General features: G+C 43.3%; 1 protein-coding gene and 1 long non-coding RNA gene across 3 annotated transcripts in view; both read right to left on the bottom strand.

The window, feature by feature from the left end:
* stim2b (stromal interaction molecule 2b) overlaps positions 1-9896 on the bottom strand; it is a 108307-nt gene extending 98411 nt beyond the window's left edge. For both annotated transcript variants that reach the window (XM_055938980.1, XM_055938981.1), the window contains exon 1: positions 8687-9896. In XM_055938980.1, the coding sequence (XP_055794955.1) occupies positions 8687-8819 (133 nt within the window). In that variant the 5' untranslated portion in view covers positions 8820-9896. The remainder of the gene's footprint in view (positions 1-8686) is intronic.
* A 1068-nt stretch (positions 9897-10964) lies between these two features.
* On the bottom strand, positions 10965-17444 carry LOC129865899 (uncharacterized). The gene is made up of 3 exons (XR_008761421.1): positions 15434-17444; positions 15217-15332; positions 10965-12044 (listed from the first exon to the last, which is right to left on the bottom strand). It is a non-coding gene; the product is annotated as an uncharacterized LOC129865899 (long non-coding RNA).
* Between the last annotated feature and the right edge of the window lie 609 nt (positions 17445-18053).

Below are 18053 nucleotides of genomic sequence, written 5' to 3'. Positions count from 1 at the left end.
ATCTATAAGAGATACTCAGTGAGCACGTTTCATCTATAAGTAGTTACTACCTAATCTGCCTTCCCACTTACATAAAGACGTGTGTGAAAGTGACAGGGTGCCCATGCCCATCCCAGTAGCATGGCCTTTTGTTAAGCTGGCTGCGTGTCCCTCACTGATCCTACAGGCTCCTGTCCTGCGAGGGCGTAAAGCAAACCCCCGTCATCATCACCACTGTAAAACCCAATCCAGACCTGATACTGGGTTACCAGCCATGTTCCCTCTATTTTTTCCCGGTACTGAGCAAATTTCAGGTCTGCTGAGCACAAACTTCAACGTTGTGAAAATTCTGTGCAACTTCCAGCGCACGTTTACTGTGAACACTGAGGCTGTAGCTGCTTTAAGTTACAGTTTTACTGTGAACACTGAGGCTGTACCTGCTTTAAGTTACAGTTTTACTGTGAACACTGAGGCTGTAGCCGCTTTAAGTTACAGTTTTACTGTGAACACTGAGGCTGTAGCCGCTTTAAGTTACAGTTTTACTGTGAACACTGAGGCTGTAGCCGCTTTAAGTTACAGTTTTACTGTGAACACTGAGGCTGTAGCCGCTTTAAGTTACAGTTTTACTGTGAACACTGAGGCTGTAGCCGCTTTAAGTTACAGTTTTACTGTGAACACTGAGGCTGTACCCGCTTTAAGTTACAGTTTTACTGTGAACACTGAGGCTGTACCCGCTTTAAGTTACAGTTTTACTGTGAACACTGAGGCTGTACCCGCTTTAAGTTACAGTTTTACTGTTAACACTGAGGCTGTAGCCGCTTTAAGTTACAGTTTTACTGTGAACACTGAGGCTGAACCTGCTTTAAGTTACAGTTTTACTGTGAACACTGAGGCTGTAGCCGCTTTAAGTTAGTTTTAAACAGTGGCCAAGTAGGTTACTGTGGCTATTTGATCATAATGTAGACCTACCATCAAAAACAATAGACAATGCATACCAATCTGCCCAATTACCTGTTAGGTTTCCATACACCCACTTGTGTTGATCCTCCCATTTATTTCACAACGCCCACTTTCAGACACACTCCACGTATGCAGTTACTCATAACTCCAAAGTCCTGCATGTCATGGGCAAGGAGTTGGCCTGATGGGAAGTTGTGATGTCATCGACCAATAGAGAAGTAAACTAGGTTAAGTAAACCAGGTGTTATATGAGGTGATAAAAGGAAGGAGACCTGAGTGCCACTTTAACGGTGGATGAAAAGTCTCTGCACTACACCCAACAGCACCCAACCTTTTCCCCGGTAGACAACGTGTATATTCACTTCTTAATCCCCACTGATGCGTCTCAACATAGTGTAGTGGAGGTATACACCATATAAATGGAGTAAGGCTGATGGAGCAGATCAGAATATTTAGCTTAAAAAATGTTGACAAACCATTATTTCTTCACATTTTAAGGGCAGCAATGTGCACACGGCAGTTTGACTATGCGCAAATGTTCCTAAATGCAAATTACGGGGGGAAAAACACAGTTCTAAAAACGCACACACGAGCGATTTGATGGACAGAGATGGCAATACCCATTAGAGATGTTGACAGTTCTAAAGTTCCAGCAACTGTCATGGCGAGCTAATATGACTAGGATAATGCCTTTGGCTGCTAGACAATGAAAGAAAGCTGATAAGAAAACCAATACTGGAGAGCGTGTATGAGGAAGTGTTCATACAACATTTCCCTCATCATTTCTAATGGTGTGTTTGTCTCCGCTGCTTTGAAGCAAGGTAAGACAAGCCTCAATGTCAAGTAAAACGTCCAGGTTTCAAACAAATTAGGAACAGGGAAAATATAGAGATGGTAATGATCAACCTAACTGTCTTGTGGTAAATGGAAAGCCTTTACCAAAAAACGTCTCAATGAAATGTTAACTAGCTACAAAGTAGCCTATGCTGACCTGGCAGAATGACATCATGATCATTTGCTTCTATCCGGTGGCCATTTATTTTTTTGCAAACTCCATCTCCATGTGTGCTATAGAAACACTGCTTACCAAACAGTGCTAGGTGCCTGAACACTTGAATTAAAGGGTAACTACACTCAAAAATCTAAATGTCTTAATGCGTTCACACTGCACCTTAGCCCGGGGTTAAGGGGGGATTTTAGCCCGGGGTTAAGGTGGGATTTTAGCCCGGGGCTACACTCGCACATTCTAAAGCGGGCTAGCACCAACCTTAGCCCAGGGCTAGCTAGCCCTTTTCCGGAGCAGGGTTAGCACCGACTTTTGAGGGTTAGCCCCAGAAACACATTGCCAGTGAGAAACAGGGTCAAGAACAACACCTAGAATGCTCGCTGTCCAATCACAAAATCTGCCCTGTCACTTCATTTCCATATGCTGCAAGACATTATGCACCTTATTTTGATAAGTAGCGTGACATACCATTTCATCCTTCCACCTGAGGATAAAAAACTAAATACTTTCATCCACGCAGAAACATTGGTCGCTATGCCTCACAAAAATGGTGACTATGCAGGCTGGCTAAAATCTTCTCACTTAGCCAAGTGTTATAAATGTTATTTATAATGAGGGATACCTGGAGAAAAATCAGACCTCTGTGAAATGAAAATGAATGGCCTTCCCTTCAGTAAAATATATATTTTACACGACTCTACCTGAACACTAGAAAGAACCCTTTGTTTTCATTATTAGTTGATAGCAGAGAACATGCCTACCGTTTACCATCACTCCTAGGACAGACCAGAGCCTTAGAGATGCAGTTTCAGAAACTGTTTTTTATTTTGTAAGCATTATATGGCAGGTTGTGGATGAAAAGATATCCATTAGAATAAAAGCACTGCATGAATCCATCATCTTATTTGCAGTCTGAGAAAAGAAGAAAAAAACATTTATAGGCGCATTTCATTCAATTCTACGTCGTTTTACATGACTGGAGATAAGCAGAATATTTCTCAATACCACAACAGAGCATGACAACGAATAAGCACATGCTGCAGCACCAGGTACCTTCTGATTCCTATACAGGCTGTTGTTAAAAAAACAAAAAACAGACGATAGTCTAAGTTTGGAACTGTGATGAAGTCGTCTATCAACTGTAATAATGGAGCTCAACAGAACCAGTTACAACTGAAGTATCTGATCAACAATGAATTAGAGAAAAAGACATTAGTTGTTTAACACAGCAGCCGCATATCATCAGGTAGGTCTATATGCAGTAACCTTTTTAATTTGGGAAACTATCATTTTCTAAATTATTCTATTTTATTCCATGATATTGTTGTTACAAAATAGATGTGTTGACTGTGATTAGGTTATGGGGAATATAAGAGCAGCTGCTAGCCTAAATTAACAAACTAGGCATGCATAGCTCACCACATGATCCTCAAACCAAAGACTGCCCAAAGTCTTGTTTCTAAAAGTGAATTCAAATCCACTGTAGAATTAATGTATAGCCTAATAAGGCATTTTTTACATCCTAAATGCTTGATATATAGACATGTTGAAGTGCTGTTGTTGATGAGTTGTTGAAATCCTGAGTGCTCCTGTCAGCCTGTAGCATGTCACAAATGCGTCACAATTTATTTCTTAAAATGACAGAATAAAGCCATGAACAATTCATTTTTGTTCCTTTTCAGGCTACCTGGCTTGATCCTGACTGATTTGGGGCCGACCACCTTATTTTTGATTTTTTTTTTACATTGGATAAGAGTAGAAACTTAGAGCTACAAAATAGTATATCATACACTGCAAATGAGGAACAATGGGAAAGTAATTCTGCTTTGAAAGTAGATAAACTTGTAACACCACTTTGAGAAAATGGCCCTTGAATATTTTGTTACACCTCAGAGCCTTTCTTTGTCTACACCTATTCGACATCATTCACACCCTCTAAAGCCTTAGCCCCACCCATCTCTTTAAGAATTCCCCTGAGGCCATGTGCTAAACAGAGTGAGCGAGGTAGTGTAGTAAACAACCAAAGATTAAGACTAAAAGTGTTAAAAGTAGTAGCCTACAATAAGGAAAAACTCCAGGTAAACACACACTCTATCTAGTCCTTGGCCTTTGTCCTAATCTGACGTTGGTGCAGGTCATGTTGTTCTTTACATTACCGTCTCTGGTAAACACACACTATCAAATAAAATAAGATTTTTTCACATGCACAGGATACAGAAGCTGTAAACGGTATAGTGAAATGGTTACTTGCACATTTGCATAATAGCAATATAAAAAAAAAAGTGTCCAGATAAACATATTTTATAATTGTTAGATGATGCTTACCCCGACAAACTTGTCTAAATTGATGGGTCATGTGAAATACATGCTATAGCTAACCGCCCCCCAGCCACATCTAGCTAAGTGGATGGGTCATGTGAAATACATGCTATAGCTAACCGCCCCCCAGCCACATCTAGCTAAGTGGATGGGTCATGTGAAATACATGCTATAGCTAACCGCCCCCCAGCCACATCTAGCTAAGTGGATGGGTCATGTGAAATACATGCTATAGCTAACCGCCCCCCAGCCACATCTAGCTAAGTGGATGGGTCATGTGAAATACATGCTATAGCTAACCGCCCCCCAGCCACATCTAGCTAAGTGGATGGGTCATGTGAAATACATGCTATAGCTAACCGCCCCCCAGCCACATCTAGCTAAGTGGATGGGTCATGTGAAATACATGCTATAGCTAACCGCCCCCCAGCCACATCTAGCTAAGTGGATGGGTCATGTGAAATACATGCTATAGCTAACCGCCCCCCAGCCACATCTAGCTAAGTGGATGGGTCATGTGAAATACATGCTATAGCTAACCGCCCCCCAGCCACATCTAGCTAAGTGGATGGGTCATGTGAAATACATGCTATAGCTAACCGCCCCCCAGCCACATCTAGCTAAGTGGATGGGTCATGTGAAATACATGCTATAGCTAACCGCCCCCCAGCCACATCTAGCTAAGTGGATGGGTCATGTGAAATACATGCTATAGCTAACCGCCCACCAGCCACATCTAGCTAAGTGGATGGGTCATGTGAAATACATGCTATAGCTAACCGCCCTCCAGCCACATCTAGCTAAGTGGATGGGTCATGTGAAATACATGCTATAGCTAACCGCCCTCCAGCCACATCTAGCTAAGTGGATGGGTCATGTGAAATACATGCTATAGCTAACCGCCCCCCAGCCACATCTAGCTAAGTGGATGGGTCATGTGAAATACATGCTATAGCTAACCGCCCCCCAGCCACATCTAGCTACGTGGATGGGTCATGTGAAATACATGCTATAGCTAACCGCCCCCCAACCACATCTAGCTAAGTGGATGGGTCATGTGAAATACATGCTATAGCTAACCGCCCCCCAGCCACATCTAGCTAAGTGGATGGGTCATGTGAAATACATGCTATAGCTAACCGCCCCCCAGCCACATCTAGCTACGTGGATGGGTCACTATTGTCTAGACATGTTCACATGTTCATGAAATACAATAGATGGTTGTAATCCCCCCCCAGACACATCTGGCTAACTTGATGGGTCATGTAATCATCTGGCGAAGTGGAGACTTTTGTTTAGACATGTAGATAGCTAGCTAGCTAAACAATAAACCATAATCCCAACCCATAGCTACAGTACAAACGGATTGTCATAGCTAGCCACATGCATAAAATGCTGTAGTATGAAGTAGCCACTTGTGTGGGTTGTACATTTACATTTAAGTCATTTAGCAGATGCTCTTATCCAGAGCGACTTACAAATTGTAGACTCCGTCTCATGCTACCACTAGAGTGAGAGCACCGCCAGCATTCAAAAGTGACCAAAACATCAGCCAGGAAGCATAGGAACTGAGAAGTGGTCTGTGATCACCACCTGCAGAATCACTCCTTTTTTGGGGGTGTCTTGCTAATTGCCTATAATTTCCACCTTTTGTCTATTCCATTTGCACAACAGCATGTAAAATTTATTGTCAATCAGTGTTGCTTCCTAAGTGGACAGTTTGATTTCACAGAAGTGTGATTGACTTGGAGTTACATTGTGTTGTTTAAGTGTTCCCTTTATTTTTTTGAGCAGTGTATAATGCCTCTCCTGTAAAGTAGTGACTTGCAACATACACCTAGCTTCTTTAAACAGGTCACATTTAGAGTTAGTATGTTGTTTAATAGCCTATTGAAATGTCAAACGTCAATTGATAGTGACAGAATCACAAATTACTTCCCAAACAGTTTTTTTTTTTGTATGTCTCCTGGGCTATTGAAGGTCCAAATGGCAGAGACAAATTGGACTGGATTCACACTTTTCTTTTTACATTTAACTTTTATTTAACTAGGGACGTCAGTTAAGAACAAGTTCTTATTTACAATGATGGCCTACCGGGGAACAGTGGGTTAACTGCCATGTCAGCTAGGGGATTTGATCCAGCAACCTTTAAGTTACTGGCCCAACGCTCTAACCACTAGGCTACCTGCCGCCCCTCCACTCTAACCACTAGGCTACCTGCCGCCCCTCCACTCTAACCACTAGGCTACCTGCCGCCCCTCCACTCTAACCACTAGGCTACCTGCCGCCCCTCCACTCTAACCACTAGGCTACCTGCCGCCCCTCCACTCTAACCACTAGGCTACCTGCCGCCCCTCCACTCTAACCACTAGGCTACCTGCCGCCCCTCCACTAACCACTAGGCTACCTGCCGCCCCTCCACTCTAACCACTAGGCTACCTGCCGCCCCACACCGACATTTTACAGCTTGTTTCTAGTTCAAAGCATTGTGAACCAAAGCGTCGTTATAGATCGCTTTATATAAATCAGGTCCAATATTTTTCGTTTTATTTTAAGCTAACAAAGGGTAGGCCTATGCTTTTAGACATTTTCTTGAACAAAACCCACAATACCCTCACATACACCGCTCAATTCAAGCCCTGGTTTTAACTTAACACACTAAGCTCTTCACTGACACGGAGCTATTGAAGAGGTGCACGGTGATTGAATGAATTGGCTGACAAAGTCCATGGATAGTCGACTATAATGTTCTATATCAAACAGGTAGTCCTACCTCTTCTTAAATAGGAAGAAATGGGCTCCAACACAAAGCCCTCCTGTTGTTAGTAGCATAAAGTCAAATTAAAATGTTTAAATCTTCTCGAATTAGCCTACTTTCAGCACCCATGAACTGTCCATCTCCGCAGCTGCCGCATCATAGTGATGGAAGATGTGAAAATTACTTGAAAATGGCTTATTGTGAGGTCAATAACTCTCATAAATAGCCTCATTATGGGCAACGAAACATATTGTATTTATTCAAATCAATTCAAGCAGCAGCAAGCTTCCCTCTGGTCCTCCTCATCTTCGCACTCTCCCTCTCAAACTGAACATCAGTAGAACCTCCCCCAAACTCTGCAGCTCAAAGGACAGAAAAAGCTACATTTTCCTCTGTTTCCATAGCTTTTATATTGACATTTAATTGGATATATCCAAGATAATACTTATTGCATGATTTTGCCTGAATCCGAAAAATTGATGCCTCGTTTGTGCACCGCGTTCTCTGTACAGGGGCGAGATCCAATTTCAAAAGTGAAACATTGTTTCCGAGGTTAGACAGTAACATTTATACAAACCATCAATGTTGGAAATCAAATGCTAATCCAGAAGCAAGAGGGGGAAAAATGTGTTAATAACTGTCTTATTGCTTATAACATTGGTGCGAGACAGAGATAGAATGTTGGGTGCATGTTGTGCTTGTCAGTTAGCCCAGGGCTTTGGAATATACGTGTGAATCCTTAGCCCAGGGTTAAAGTTTAGTCCAGGGTAAATAAATGTTTGTGTGAACACAGGCTAAACTGGCCCAAGGCTTGTCTAACCCAGGGCAAAAAAACATGTTTTACTTTCATGTCAGTTAAGAACAAATTCTTATTTACAATGACGTCTACATCGGCCAAACCCAGACGAAGCAGGACCAATTGTGCGCCGCCCTATGGGACTCCCAATCACGGCCGTTTGTGATACAGCCTGGATTCGAACCAGGGTGTCTGTAGTGAGGCCTCCAGCACTGACATGCATTGCCTTAGACCGCTGCGCCACTCGGGAGCCCAAGATAGCCTGGGACTAAGAACAACGCAGTGTGAAAATGCCTTTAGAGATGTCTGAGGTGGTTTAAGCATTGTTGTGGACTTAGAACAACAAAGTTGGATGTTCTTTCTATTAAAACAGTGTGACAGAGCAAAAACCTGAAAACAATGGGAAATCCTGTGAATGAGCGGACAGCCGCATTTATCTATTTCAATAGTAGGCCTATACTATTAGCCTATACAGTACAGCTTCGGTTGCACTCTTAGAAAAAAGGTGATATCTAGAACCTAAAGGGTTATTTGGCTGTCCCAATATGAGAATACTTTGAAGAACCGTTTTGTTCCAGGTAGAACCCTTCCGTTCCAAGCCTTTCCTTGCCGGGCGGCCTTTTAGAAATGGTTTGGCAAAATTAGAGTATACCGACTTCTTCATGCACCCCACCACTGGAAGCATCACATTAGCCCGTTACAACCTGCTAACTAGGGGGGGAAAGGTGACTTGCCTACGTAGACACAACTCCCGCTTACCATCAGTCTCTCAGAAGGACTGTGCACCAGGGTGGAATTATGTGAGAATGCGAAGCGATAAACATGCGTGAATAATCGGTAACAGTGTATCTTGGATTGGCACACTTACCTGTAGTGGCTACAATTGCGGCATTAGAAGCACGGGTCGACAGATCGGTTGAGTAACTGCTTTCCAATCCCAGTACCGCAGAGATGACGAGTCCACGTAGCAATAGAAGCACTGCTTGGTAGAAGTAACTCATTGTGGGGGAAGCCACTAATTATTTTCCGTGTGAAGAGAGAATTAATACAAAAATAATGGCTATTCCGAAATGGAACGCTTTCTCCAAGGATTCCACCGGGTGTAAAGACTACCCGGAGAATTGCGTTTGGGATATAAATATTCGAATATGTCGAGCCACAAGAATGAAACGTCAGACGACAGTTAGATAAAATGCATCACCTTTAAAAAACCCGCTGTGTTTAGATAAATACCACATATGAATAGATAACAGCGAAATAGACTAGGAGCTGTTGGTGTTTAGAAATGCTCCACTATTTGCATCTATAGGCTATAGAGAATGACAATGAATAGGCTAGGCCTATCTACAAAAGGTATCTAATTCAAGTGTTCGCAACGTCAAAAATTAGGCCATAATACTTCAAAACTCCATCCAAAAATGATAGGCCTGCTCAGGTGCGTGGCATGAAGTAGGCTAGACCTCAAGCGATTCCCCTCATCCGTTACTCAGATCTTATAGAACGATTTAAAGCTAGCTCTGAGACAGACCGGTAGCATACTCTACTTTAAAGTCAACTTCCAAAGAAAAAAGTGCAAATGGGTAGAAGTATGGTATCTTCTATCTGAAAAAACACACGACCAAATAAATTGGCTCGTGGCCAGGAAATAATACGCGGTGTGTCCAACGCGGTTTAAAGTACAATGTATCCGATCCTCATGATTGAATAAAGACAAAATAGTAGCCTATCTGTACTTCCACATACAGTATGAACACACCGGGCCTGCTTTCAGCATATCGAAGACGCAGTCAGGGGTCCGCCTCCTCAAATGAAACGTATTCATCAGCTTCTCTCTGTCGCCCTATTCCCTCCAGTTTCACCACCGCGTCCACATACGACAGCTGCCCACGACGATGTTTACTCTCTTTTCCTATTCAAAGTTAATGTCAGGTTTCCATTCCTTCGTTTGACAACATCTGTCCGTCTACCTCCCCTGGCGTCGTTTCTCAACTGCTTGCCGGCTGATGCAGAACTGAAGACATGGGGCGGAAGTCGGTCACTTGACATCAGCCACAGCAAATGGATTGAGCGAGTTCGTTTTGCATTGCCCGCTGCCCCGGAATGGTATCTCTCTCTTTAGGACGAATGGAATCGTCCAAAATACGTAAACACGGTTCACCCGGGGCACCGGCCGATTCAAAACGAACTTGCCTATTCTCTCCCTGATGTGTGGAGGATTTTTTTTACGTGGGGATGCTTATGCTAGGCTACATAGTAACAATTTGCCGTGTGGGTTTGGCGGGTACATAGTGTCGTGTTCTGAACACTGCAGAAGCCCACGCCAAAGACTCACTTTCCCCCGGGGCTTTTCCCTATGTTCAACTGCCTTCAAAGCAGAGGAATTTTCAGCAACTTCGTGGGTGTTTTCTCGCCACCTTAACGAGGTTCATCCGCCACTTCCCTTTTTGTTTTGCTTCCCATCGTGCGACACTTATCGAATCATCCACGGTTTCCTCCTTGCTGAGCGCTGTCATTGGTCAGACTGTCCAACATGGCAGAGTGTGATTGGTTAATCGAGACACCCTTTGCCACTTTTTAACACGCGGGAGGGAGAAAGCGTTTCGTACATGTATAGATCAAACATGCATTGGCCAGCATTTCTGTAGCCCCGAGCTCTCTAACCCAGTTTTCGGCGAGTCATCCTGTACATTTTCACTCCAACCAAAATCTAGCATACACGATGCGTATAGATAGTTGGTTGATAAGTTGATAACAATCAGGTCAGTAACAACTGGGTTTGGAGCTAAAACCCACAAGATGTAACGTAGCCTATTGGCAACAAAATAAAATCATAGTATTACCTGTCAGATGACAGCGGATTTAATTAAAACATTTTAAAAATCATATTAGGAGACCGATTTTAATGCAGTAGCCCATAAACCCATTGGGCACAGACGTCAATTCAATGTCTATTCCACGTTGAAATGACATGGACACAACGTTGATTACACCAGTGTGTGCTCTGTGGGAAGTTTGCATTCATGGTCTGAAGAAAATTGTTAGCCAGGCTACAGTAGGCTAATATATCCCCATTTAGGCTATACATTTCATTAGACTAATAGTAATGACTCATATGCATATTTTATTTATTTTATTTTACCTTTATTTAACCAGGTAGGCTAGTTGAGAACAAGTTCTCATTTACAACTGCGACCTGGCCAAGATAAAGCATAGCAGTGTGAACAGACATGGAGTAAACAATTAGCAAGTCAATAACACAGTAGGGGGGAAAAAATGAGTCTATATACATTGTGTGCAAAAGGTATGAGGAGGTAGGCATATAAATAGGCCATAGGAGCGAATAATTACAATTTAGCAGATTAACACTGGAGTGATAAATCATCAGATGATCATGTGCAAGTAGAGATACTGTTGTGCAAAAGAGCAGAAAAGTAAATAAATAAAAACAGTAAAGGGATGAGGTAGGTAAATTGGGTGGGCTGTTTACAGATGGACAATGTGCAGCTGCAGCGATCGGTTAGCTGCTCATATAGCAGGTTATAGGTTTCTGTAAATTCAAACTCATATGCATATAGGCTTCTGTAAATTCGAAAAGTGGCAAATTATAGGCTACATTTTCATGTTATAGCTTAAAACAAATTAAAATGTATGCCAATATGCTTTCTTAGATGCTTCTTCAGGGGCTTACTGGCCATCTGGCATTTTGGGCAAATGCCAGATGGGCAGATTTATCGTTAGCCCAGTGGGCCAGTCTAACTTGTTTTGTTTAGGCAGGCAAAATAATCTAGCTAATTATGGGGGCCTCAAGGAAAAAAATGGACCGACGTGATAGAAATTCCAGGGCCGATTTCTAGTCCCAGTCCGCCCCTCTGCTTGTTTGACATTGAAATGAATATATTTGGCCCACTATTCCCATATCTGTATTATTACTATCAACTGGACCATACTTGCACATTTTATGTTGAGAGTACCACAGTGAGTGAGACAGGCAACCTGATAGAGCCATCTACATGTAATCTTTCAACAACGGCAAGAGCCAGAGTGATGACGGATAGAATAACAGTCATCATGGCACATCGCTCCTGCAGTGCATCGTTTCAACCAAAGGGGTGCTGTTGCAAGGAGCCAAAGGTGGTGTCTTGTCCAGTGGTGGGACGAAGGGAAACCAAAAGGGAAGCCAGTGGCCCCCGGGGAGGGCGGCGATAAGCAGGAAAGGCCGTGGGAGTCTGGGTTAGACAGGTAGCAGGCATGACCAGACCGCAGCGACCAGCATGAGAGAGGGGAAGAAGGAAGAAGGAATGAGGGAGAGAAGGAGGGCAGTAAAAAGAAGAGCAACATAATTGGATAGGAGCGTACAGAATGGATGGCAGCGCAGATGCTCGGGTGTACTGGGGGCGGATCATGTGTAGTCGCTCAGTGCTGCTACCTGTCAATTACTGATTCTGCCTACTGACTCCTCAGGCTCAATGCTCTGGTGAGCGGCCAAAGTACAGTACACCACGTCCAAATATTTACCCTATCCAATAAGAAGACTGACATTTAATTATGTTGGACGATGGAGTATGCTACTGCTGTGGCAGAATGGAAGGAGGCTGCCAAACAGAGATCCTGGAGCCATATGTTACATCTTGGGGGGAGGGGGCGATGAAATAATGAGTTTGTCAAGGTTTTAAGCTATTCTACAGAGGAGAAGTCAAATTGAAGATACAAACTAGTAGATATACAGTTATTCTCATTGTATTTTAATTTAAAAAAAAAAAAAAAAAAAAACATGCTATGATTGATTTATATCCCCTTAACTCAGCGACATTGATATCATTGACATAGAAAGAAACGTACGTAATCTGGGCAGATACATTTGACAATGGGTACAAAACTGAATAAAATAGGTTATGGGATCAAATAGTATGATGAGACAAATACAATTATAAACTGGGTGTTTCGAGCCCTGAATGCTGATTGGCTGAAAGCCATGGTATATCAGACCGTATACCACAGGGATGACAAAACATGTATTTTTACTGCTCTAATTAAGTTGGTAACCAGTTTATAATAGCAGTAAGGCACCTCGGGGGTTTGTGGTATAATGCCAATATACCACGGCTAAGGGCTGTGTCCAGGCACTCCGCTTTGCGTCGTGCTTAAGAACAGCCCTTAGCTGTGGTATATTGGCCAATATACCACACCCCCTCGTGCCTTATTGCTTAAATATAGAATGTGAATGCAATAATTCAAGAAACCCATAAAACATTTTTTACAACATAATTGTTTTATGTATAAAACAATACTGAGACAAAAACTCACAGTATTGTAATACTTATAAACACAAGTCATGTCTTATTATAATATCTTGCACATTAAAAACAAACATAATATTAGTTTAAGAATGATGAATTAAGACCTATTAATTATTAAGATGATTAATTAAGACCTAGATAATGAACTGATATAATCCGTTTGAGTTAACCAGCACACGGCAGCTTCCGATCTGTTCCTAACACAGGATTATTATTGTAGGGTGCGCTTCACTAAAATAGGACTTTTAAGACCCCATTTAAACACTTATCAGTGTTTCATTAACACTTATCGCTGGTCACACTGTAGATAGCTACCACTGTCCTCTCTCACAATGCCAATTACAACCCAATACAATACTGGTCCATGCAATCCATCTTTCATTGGACTCCTCAAGCTGCTTCCAAGAATTTGGCATACTGTATGTATCATCTTACTTAGAGGGCATAGCTTAAGGAGGTTAGGTTAGCTTAGCTTATCTGAGGGCTAGACTTACATACTGTATAATATATCTAATAATATGATTCATGTCAATAACTATTTCTGTAGCATGCAGAAATGCAAGGACATGCAACTTTGACACAGTCAAAGTAATATGGCAGGATGAATATACACGGTTTCAGAGGTCTTTCTTTTGCCTTTTCATACAAGGTGTGGTTGGCATCTCTGACTGACGGATGATCGCTGGCGTTGGCATGGAAACATCCCCCCCCCCCCCCCCCACACACACACACACAGACACACATACACACACACAGGTCTTCAGATGACAGTGTAGAACAGAAAGATCTGGATGAGGGGCATGACCTTCATAGTTGAAAGGTCGGCGAGGACGGCCTGTGGTGAGGGTGGTCGTCAAAGAGAACACAAGTCAGTCAGCGGCCATTTTGTCAAAACACAGACACCAACAGCAGACTCACACAAACCAACCAGTGAAAAAGTTCCATGTAATAAAGTCTCTCCAGAAACTCTTTTTAGGGGCAAATTTTTAAAAACACTATTGTGCTGCAGATTGCCTTTTGGCATGCTTCATGCAGGGAATGTGCCGTTCCCCCGCCCTGGCCTTTTGGGATTTACAGAAAGGGTCTAATATTTCAGGCCCTCGGCTCTGACTCTAAAAATAAGAAGCCATGTTATGATACCTTCTCCAGTGGATCAGGTGGTAAATGAGCAAGGAAATACTGTGGGCCAGCATCTTAGCATTAGGTCAACCTGATGCCTGTGTGTCACATTCTGGAGGGGGGAGGCAAGAAAGGACAGTGGGAGGTTCACCTGGTTTAAGGTTTACTATGGCTGTCAGTCTAATGTGGAAACAGTGTAAGGTCTGTCTTAAGTGGGTTCATGGTTCGTACAGATTGGGATCTTAGTAATGCTCAATACATGTGTTCTTTGTCTGTTTTCGTGTCGTCTGTAAAAAATAAAATGTCACCTCTCTCTCTCTCTCTCTCTCTCTCTCTCTCTCTCTCTCTCTCTCTCTCTCTCTCTCTCGCTCTCTCATATGCACACTCATAGACACACACACACACAACCTGTGTACAGACCCGTGAGCATTTCAGGGCTATTGGGGGATAGGGCGGGCAGCAGGGTGTTGAGGGGCGGGAGGTTTGAAATGACCACTCAGCGTTTTTAGGGCATGTGCATGCAGAAGACTGGGTTACTGGTGCTGGTTGGGAGTCTGGGGCTATTTGAGTCACCCCGGGCCAGAGTGGAGGCCAGTGTGTGTGTGTCTGTGCGCACGCGTGTGTGAGAGAAGGAGAGGGAGGGGGGGGGGGGGGGGGGCTGCTTGCGTCCCAGTAGGTGGGTGGTAAGCGGACCGAGCTGGAACCAGAGAGTCACCCACCCCCTCTCACCCCCTCCTACCCCCTCTCACCCCCTCTCCTCATCAGTGAAAGGCACACTCACCTCAGCTGAGGCCAAAGAGGGAGAGAGGAGAGAGGGGCATTGCCCTCACTACACTTAAGCATCAATGCAGCCCTTTATATAACACACATCTAAATAATTATGTAGCAACTAGTGAACTAACTTTTAACACTAGAATGCACTGTCACAAAGTGTATTGTGTTATTAATATGTGCCTACATATCTCTATGAGGGCTGCCATACCTGCAGCTATCTCCAGTGAATCATAACCCAGGATTCGGTCCCACTGCAGTAGAAGCCGGTCAGTGGAGAGGTACCCAGAAAACGCCCTCACCATCCACTTGAAACCAATACGCAACCTGAGGGTACGTTTACAACCACACAATAGTTAGACACTGTTGCATCGTGCTTTCATGTACCATCTTCTGGGTCCAAATGTGCTGTATATTTGCACATGCACCTTTTATATCTGAATGAAAGACAACCAATTGGATTCCTCCATATTTAAACGTATGATGCCGGCTCCCGCTCCACTTGGCTATTTCATGTGTATTTCTACGTTAAGACGCTTTTGTTCAAATTTCCTACAACCACCAAACTCTTCTGGCCATCTGGATCACACGATCGAGGCGACCGAAGCAAGTGCCCTGTACAAAGGGCTTAACTGCTATGTGATCACGCGATCGAGGCGACCGAAGCAAGTGCCCTGTACAAAGGGTTTAACTGTTATGTGATCACACGATCGAGGCGACCAAAGCAAGTGCCCTGTACAAAGGGTTTAACTGTTATGTGATCACGCGATCGAGGCGACCAAAGCAAGTGCCCTGTACAAAGGGTTTAACTGTTATGTGATCACGCGATCGAGACGACCGAAGCAAGCGCCAGCTAAGAAGAGAAAGAAAAGCAGGCTTCTGAGCGAGGCTGAAATGTCAGGCAAAACATCCTTCTCTTCCTGGTATTATTCTGGCTAATGTCCGATCACGGGATAATAAAGTAGACGAACTCAGAGTGCGGCTAATATCACAACGAGACATCAAGGAATGCTGTGTTTTTGTCTTCAAGTTAACATGGCTGACGGAAACTACACCGAAAGATGGGTTCTCCATTTTTCTCATGGATCGAACAGCGGCCTATGGCAAGAGTAAGGGGGAGGAGCTTTCTCTTCTTGGTGTAATGATGTAGAAGTCATCCCAAGCTCCTGCTCACGCAAACTGGAGTTTCGGATGTTAAAATGCCGGCCCTACTATCTGCCGCGGGAATTCACGTCTGTTATCAACACCAATGTTTACATACCGCCACAAGCCAACACCACGGTGGTACTCAGCGGACTGTATGAGACCATTAGCCAGCAAGAATCCTCTCACCCAGAAGCAGTCTTTATCATCGCAGGATATTTAATCTAGGCAAACCTAAAACGAGTCCTTCCAAAATATCATAAGCATGTCTCCTGTCCCACACGAGAGCTACGTGTACTAGACCATGTTTACATAAACATCCGCAACAATCCTCCACCCCCACTTCGGCCAATCAGATCACACATCTCTGTTCCTACTCCACGCCTACAAACAGCTACTCAAAAGGACCAAGCATCAGAGAGAATAGTGAGGCGCTGACTGGAGGAGGTGGACTCAATGCTGCAGGATTGCTTTGATGGTATTGATTGGAATATGTTCAAAGACTCATCCACCCAGGACTCATCCTTTAGCATCAATGGATTAGACATCATCAGTCACAGGTTTCATCAGGAAATGTGTTGATGATGTTGAATTTACAATAACAATCCGGACATACCCCAATTAAAAACCCTGGATTAACAGTGAGATCCGCGCTGACGGCCCGTACTGCAGCATTCATCACCGGTGACCTTGATGTGTACGAGGCAAGCAGGCGCGAGCTCCGAAAATCCATTAGGGACACCAAAAGATCAAATAAAATATAGACTCAAACTGGAATCACAGTATGACAACGAAGACGTGTGGCGCATGTGGCAAGGATTACCGGCTGTTACGGACTGCAGAGGAAAATCCAGCCGTGTGATGTCCATCGAGGCTGCGCTCCCAGACAAGCATAATACATGTTATGCTTCGAGGCGGACAACACTGAACTAACCTGGAAGACTCTCGTTGCTCTGGACGACCATGTGATTTCGCTCTCCGAGGCAGACGTGAGGAAAACTCTCAAGAGTGAACACTCACAAAGCCGTTTGCCTAGATAGCCCCGATGTGACATAATACACTAGCCTAAACACTATATAGAGAGCCTTCAGAAAGTATTCACACCCTTGGACTTATTCCACATTGTGTTGTGTTACAGCCTGAATAAAATGACCCATCTACACATACCCCATAAAAAAAAGTTTTTTTTAATGTTTGCTCATTTATTGAGGATTCATACCCCTGAGTCCATACTTTTGTAGAAGCACCTTTGGCAGCAATTAAAGCTGGGAGTGTTTCTGGGTAAGTCTCTAAGAGTTTTCCACACCAGGATTGTGCAACATTTCCCCATTATTCTTTTCAAAATTCTTCAAGCTTTGTTAAATTGGTTGTTGATCATTGCTAGACAATTATTTTCAGGTCTTACCATACATTTTCAAGTAGATTTAAGTCAAAACTTTAATTCGGCCACTTTGAACATTCAGTGTCTTTTGGTAAGCAGCTCCAGTGTAGATTTGGCCTTGTGTTTTAGGTTATTGTCCTGCTGAACGGTGAATTAATCTCCCAGTGTCTGCTGGAAAGCAGACAGAACCAGGTTTTCCTCTAGGATTTTGCCTGTGCTTAGCTCCATTCCGTTTCTTTTTATCCTCAAAAACTCCCCAGTCCATAACGTTTACAAGCATACCCATAACATGATGCAGCCGTAATTTTGCTTGAAAAAATGGAGAGTGGTACTCAGTAATGTGTCTACTGGATTTGCCCCAAACATAACACTTTGTATTCAGGACAAAAAGTTAATTTCTTTGTCACATTTATTTACAAACAGAATGAATGTTTTGGAATATTTTGTACAGGCTTCCTTCTTTACACTCTGTCAACTAGTTTAGTATTGTGGAGTAACTACAATGTTGTTGATCCATCCTCAGT

This window comes from Salvelinus fontinalis, chromosome 11 (assembly GCF_029448725.1).
Source record: "Salvelinus fontinalis isolate EN_2023a chromosome 11, ASM2944872v1, whole genome shotgun sequence".
Classification (NCBI taxonomy): Eukaryota; Metazoa; Chordata; class Actinopteri; order Salmoniformes; family Salmonidae; genus Salvelinus; species Salvelinus fontinalis.
The sequence above is the reverse complement of the archived record's forward strand: the minus strand, read 5'-3'. Positions and strand labels throughout refer to the sequence as shown.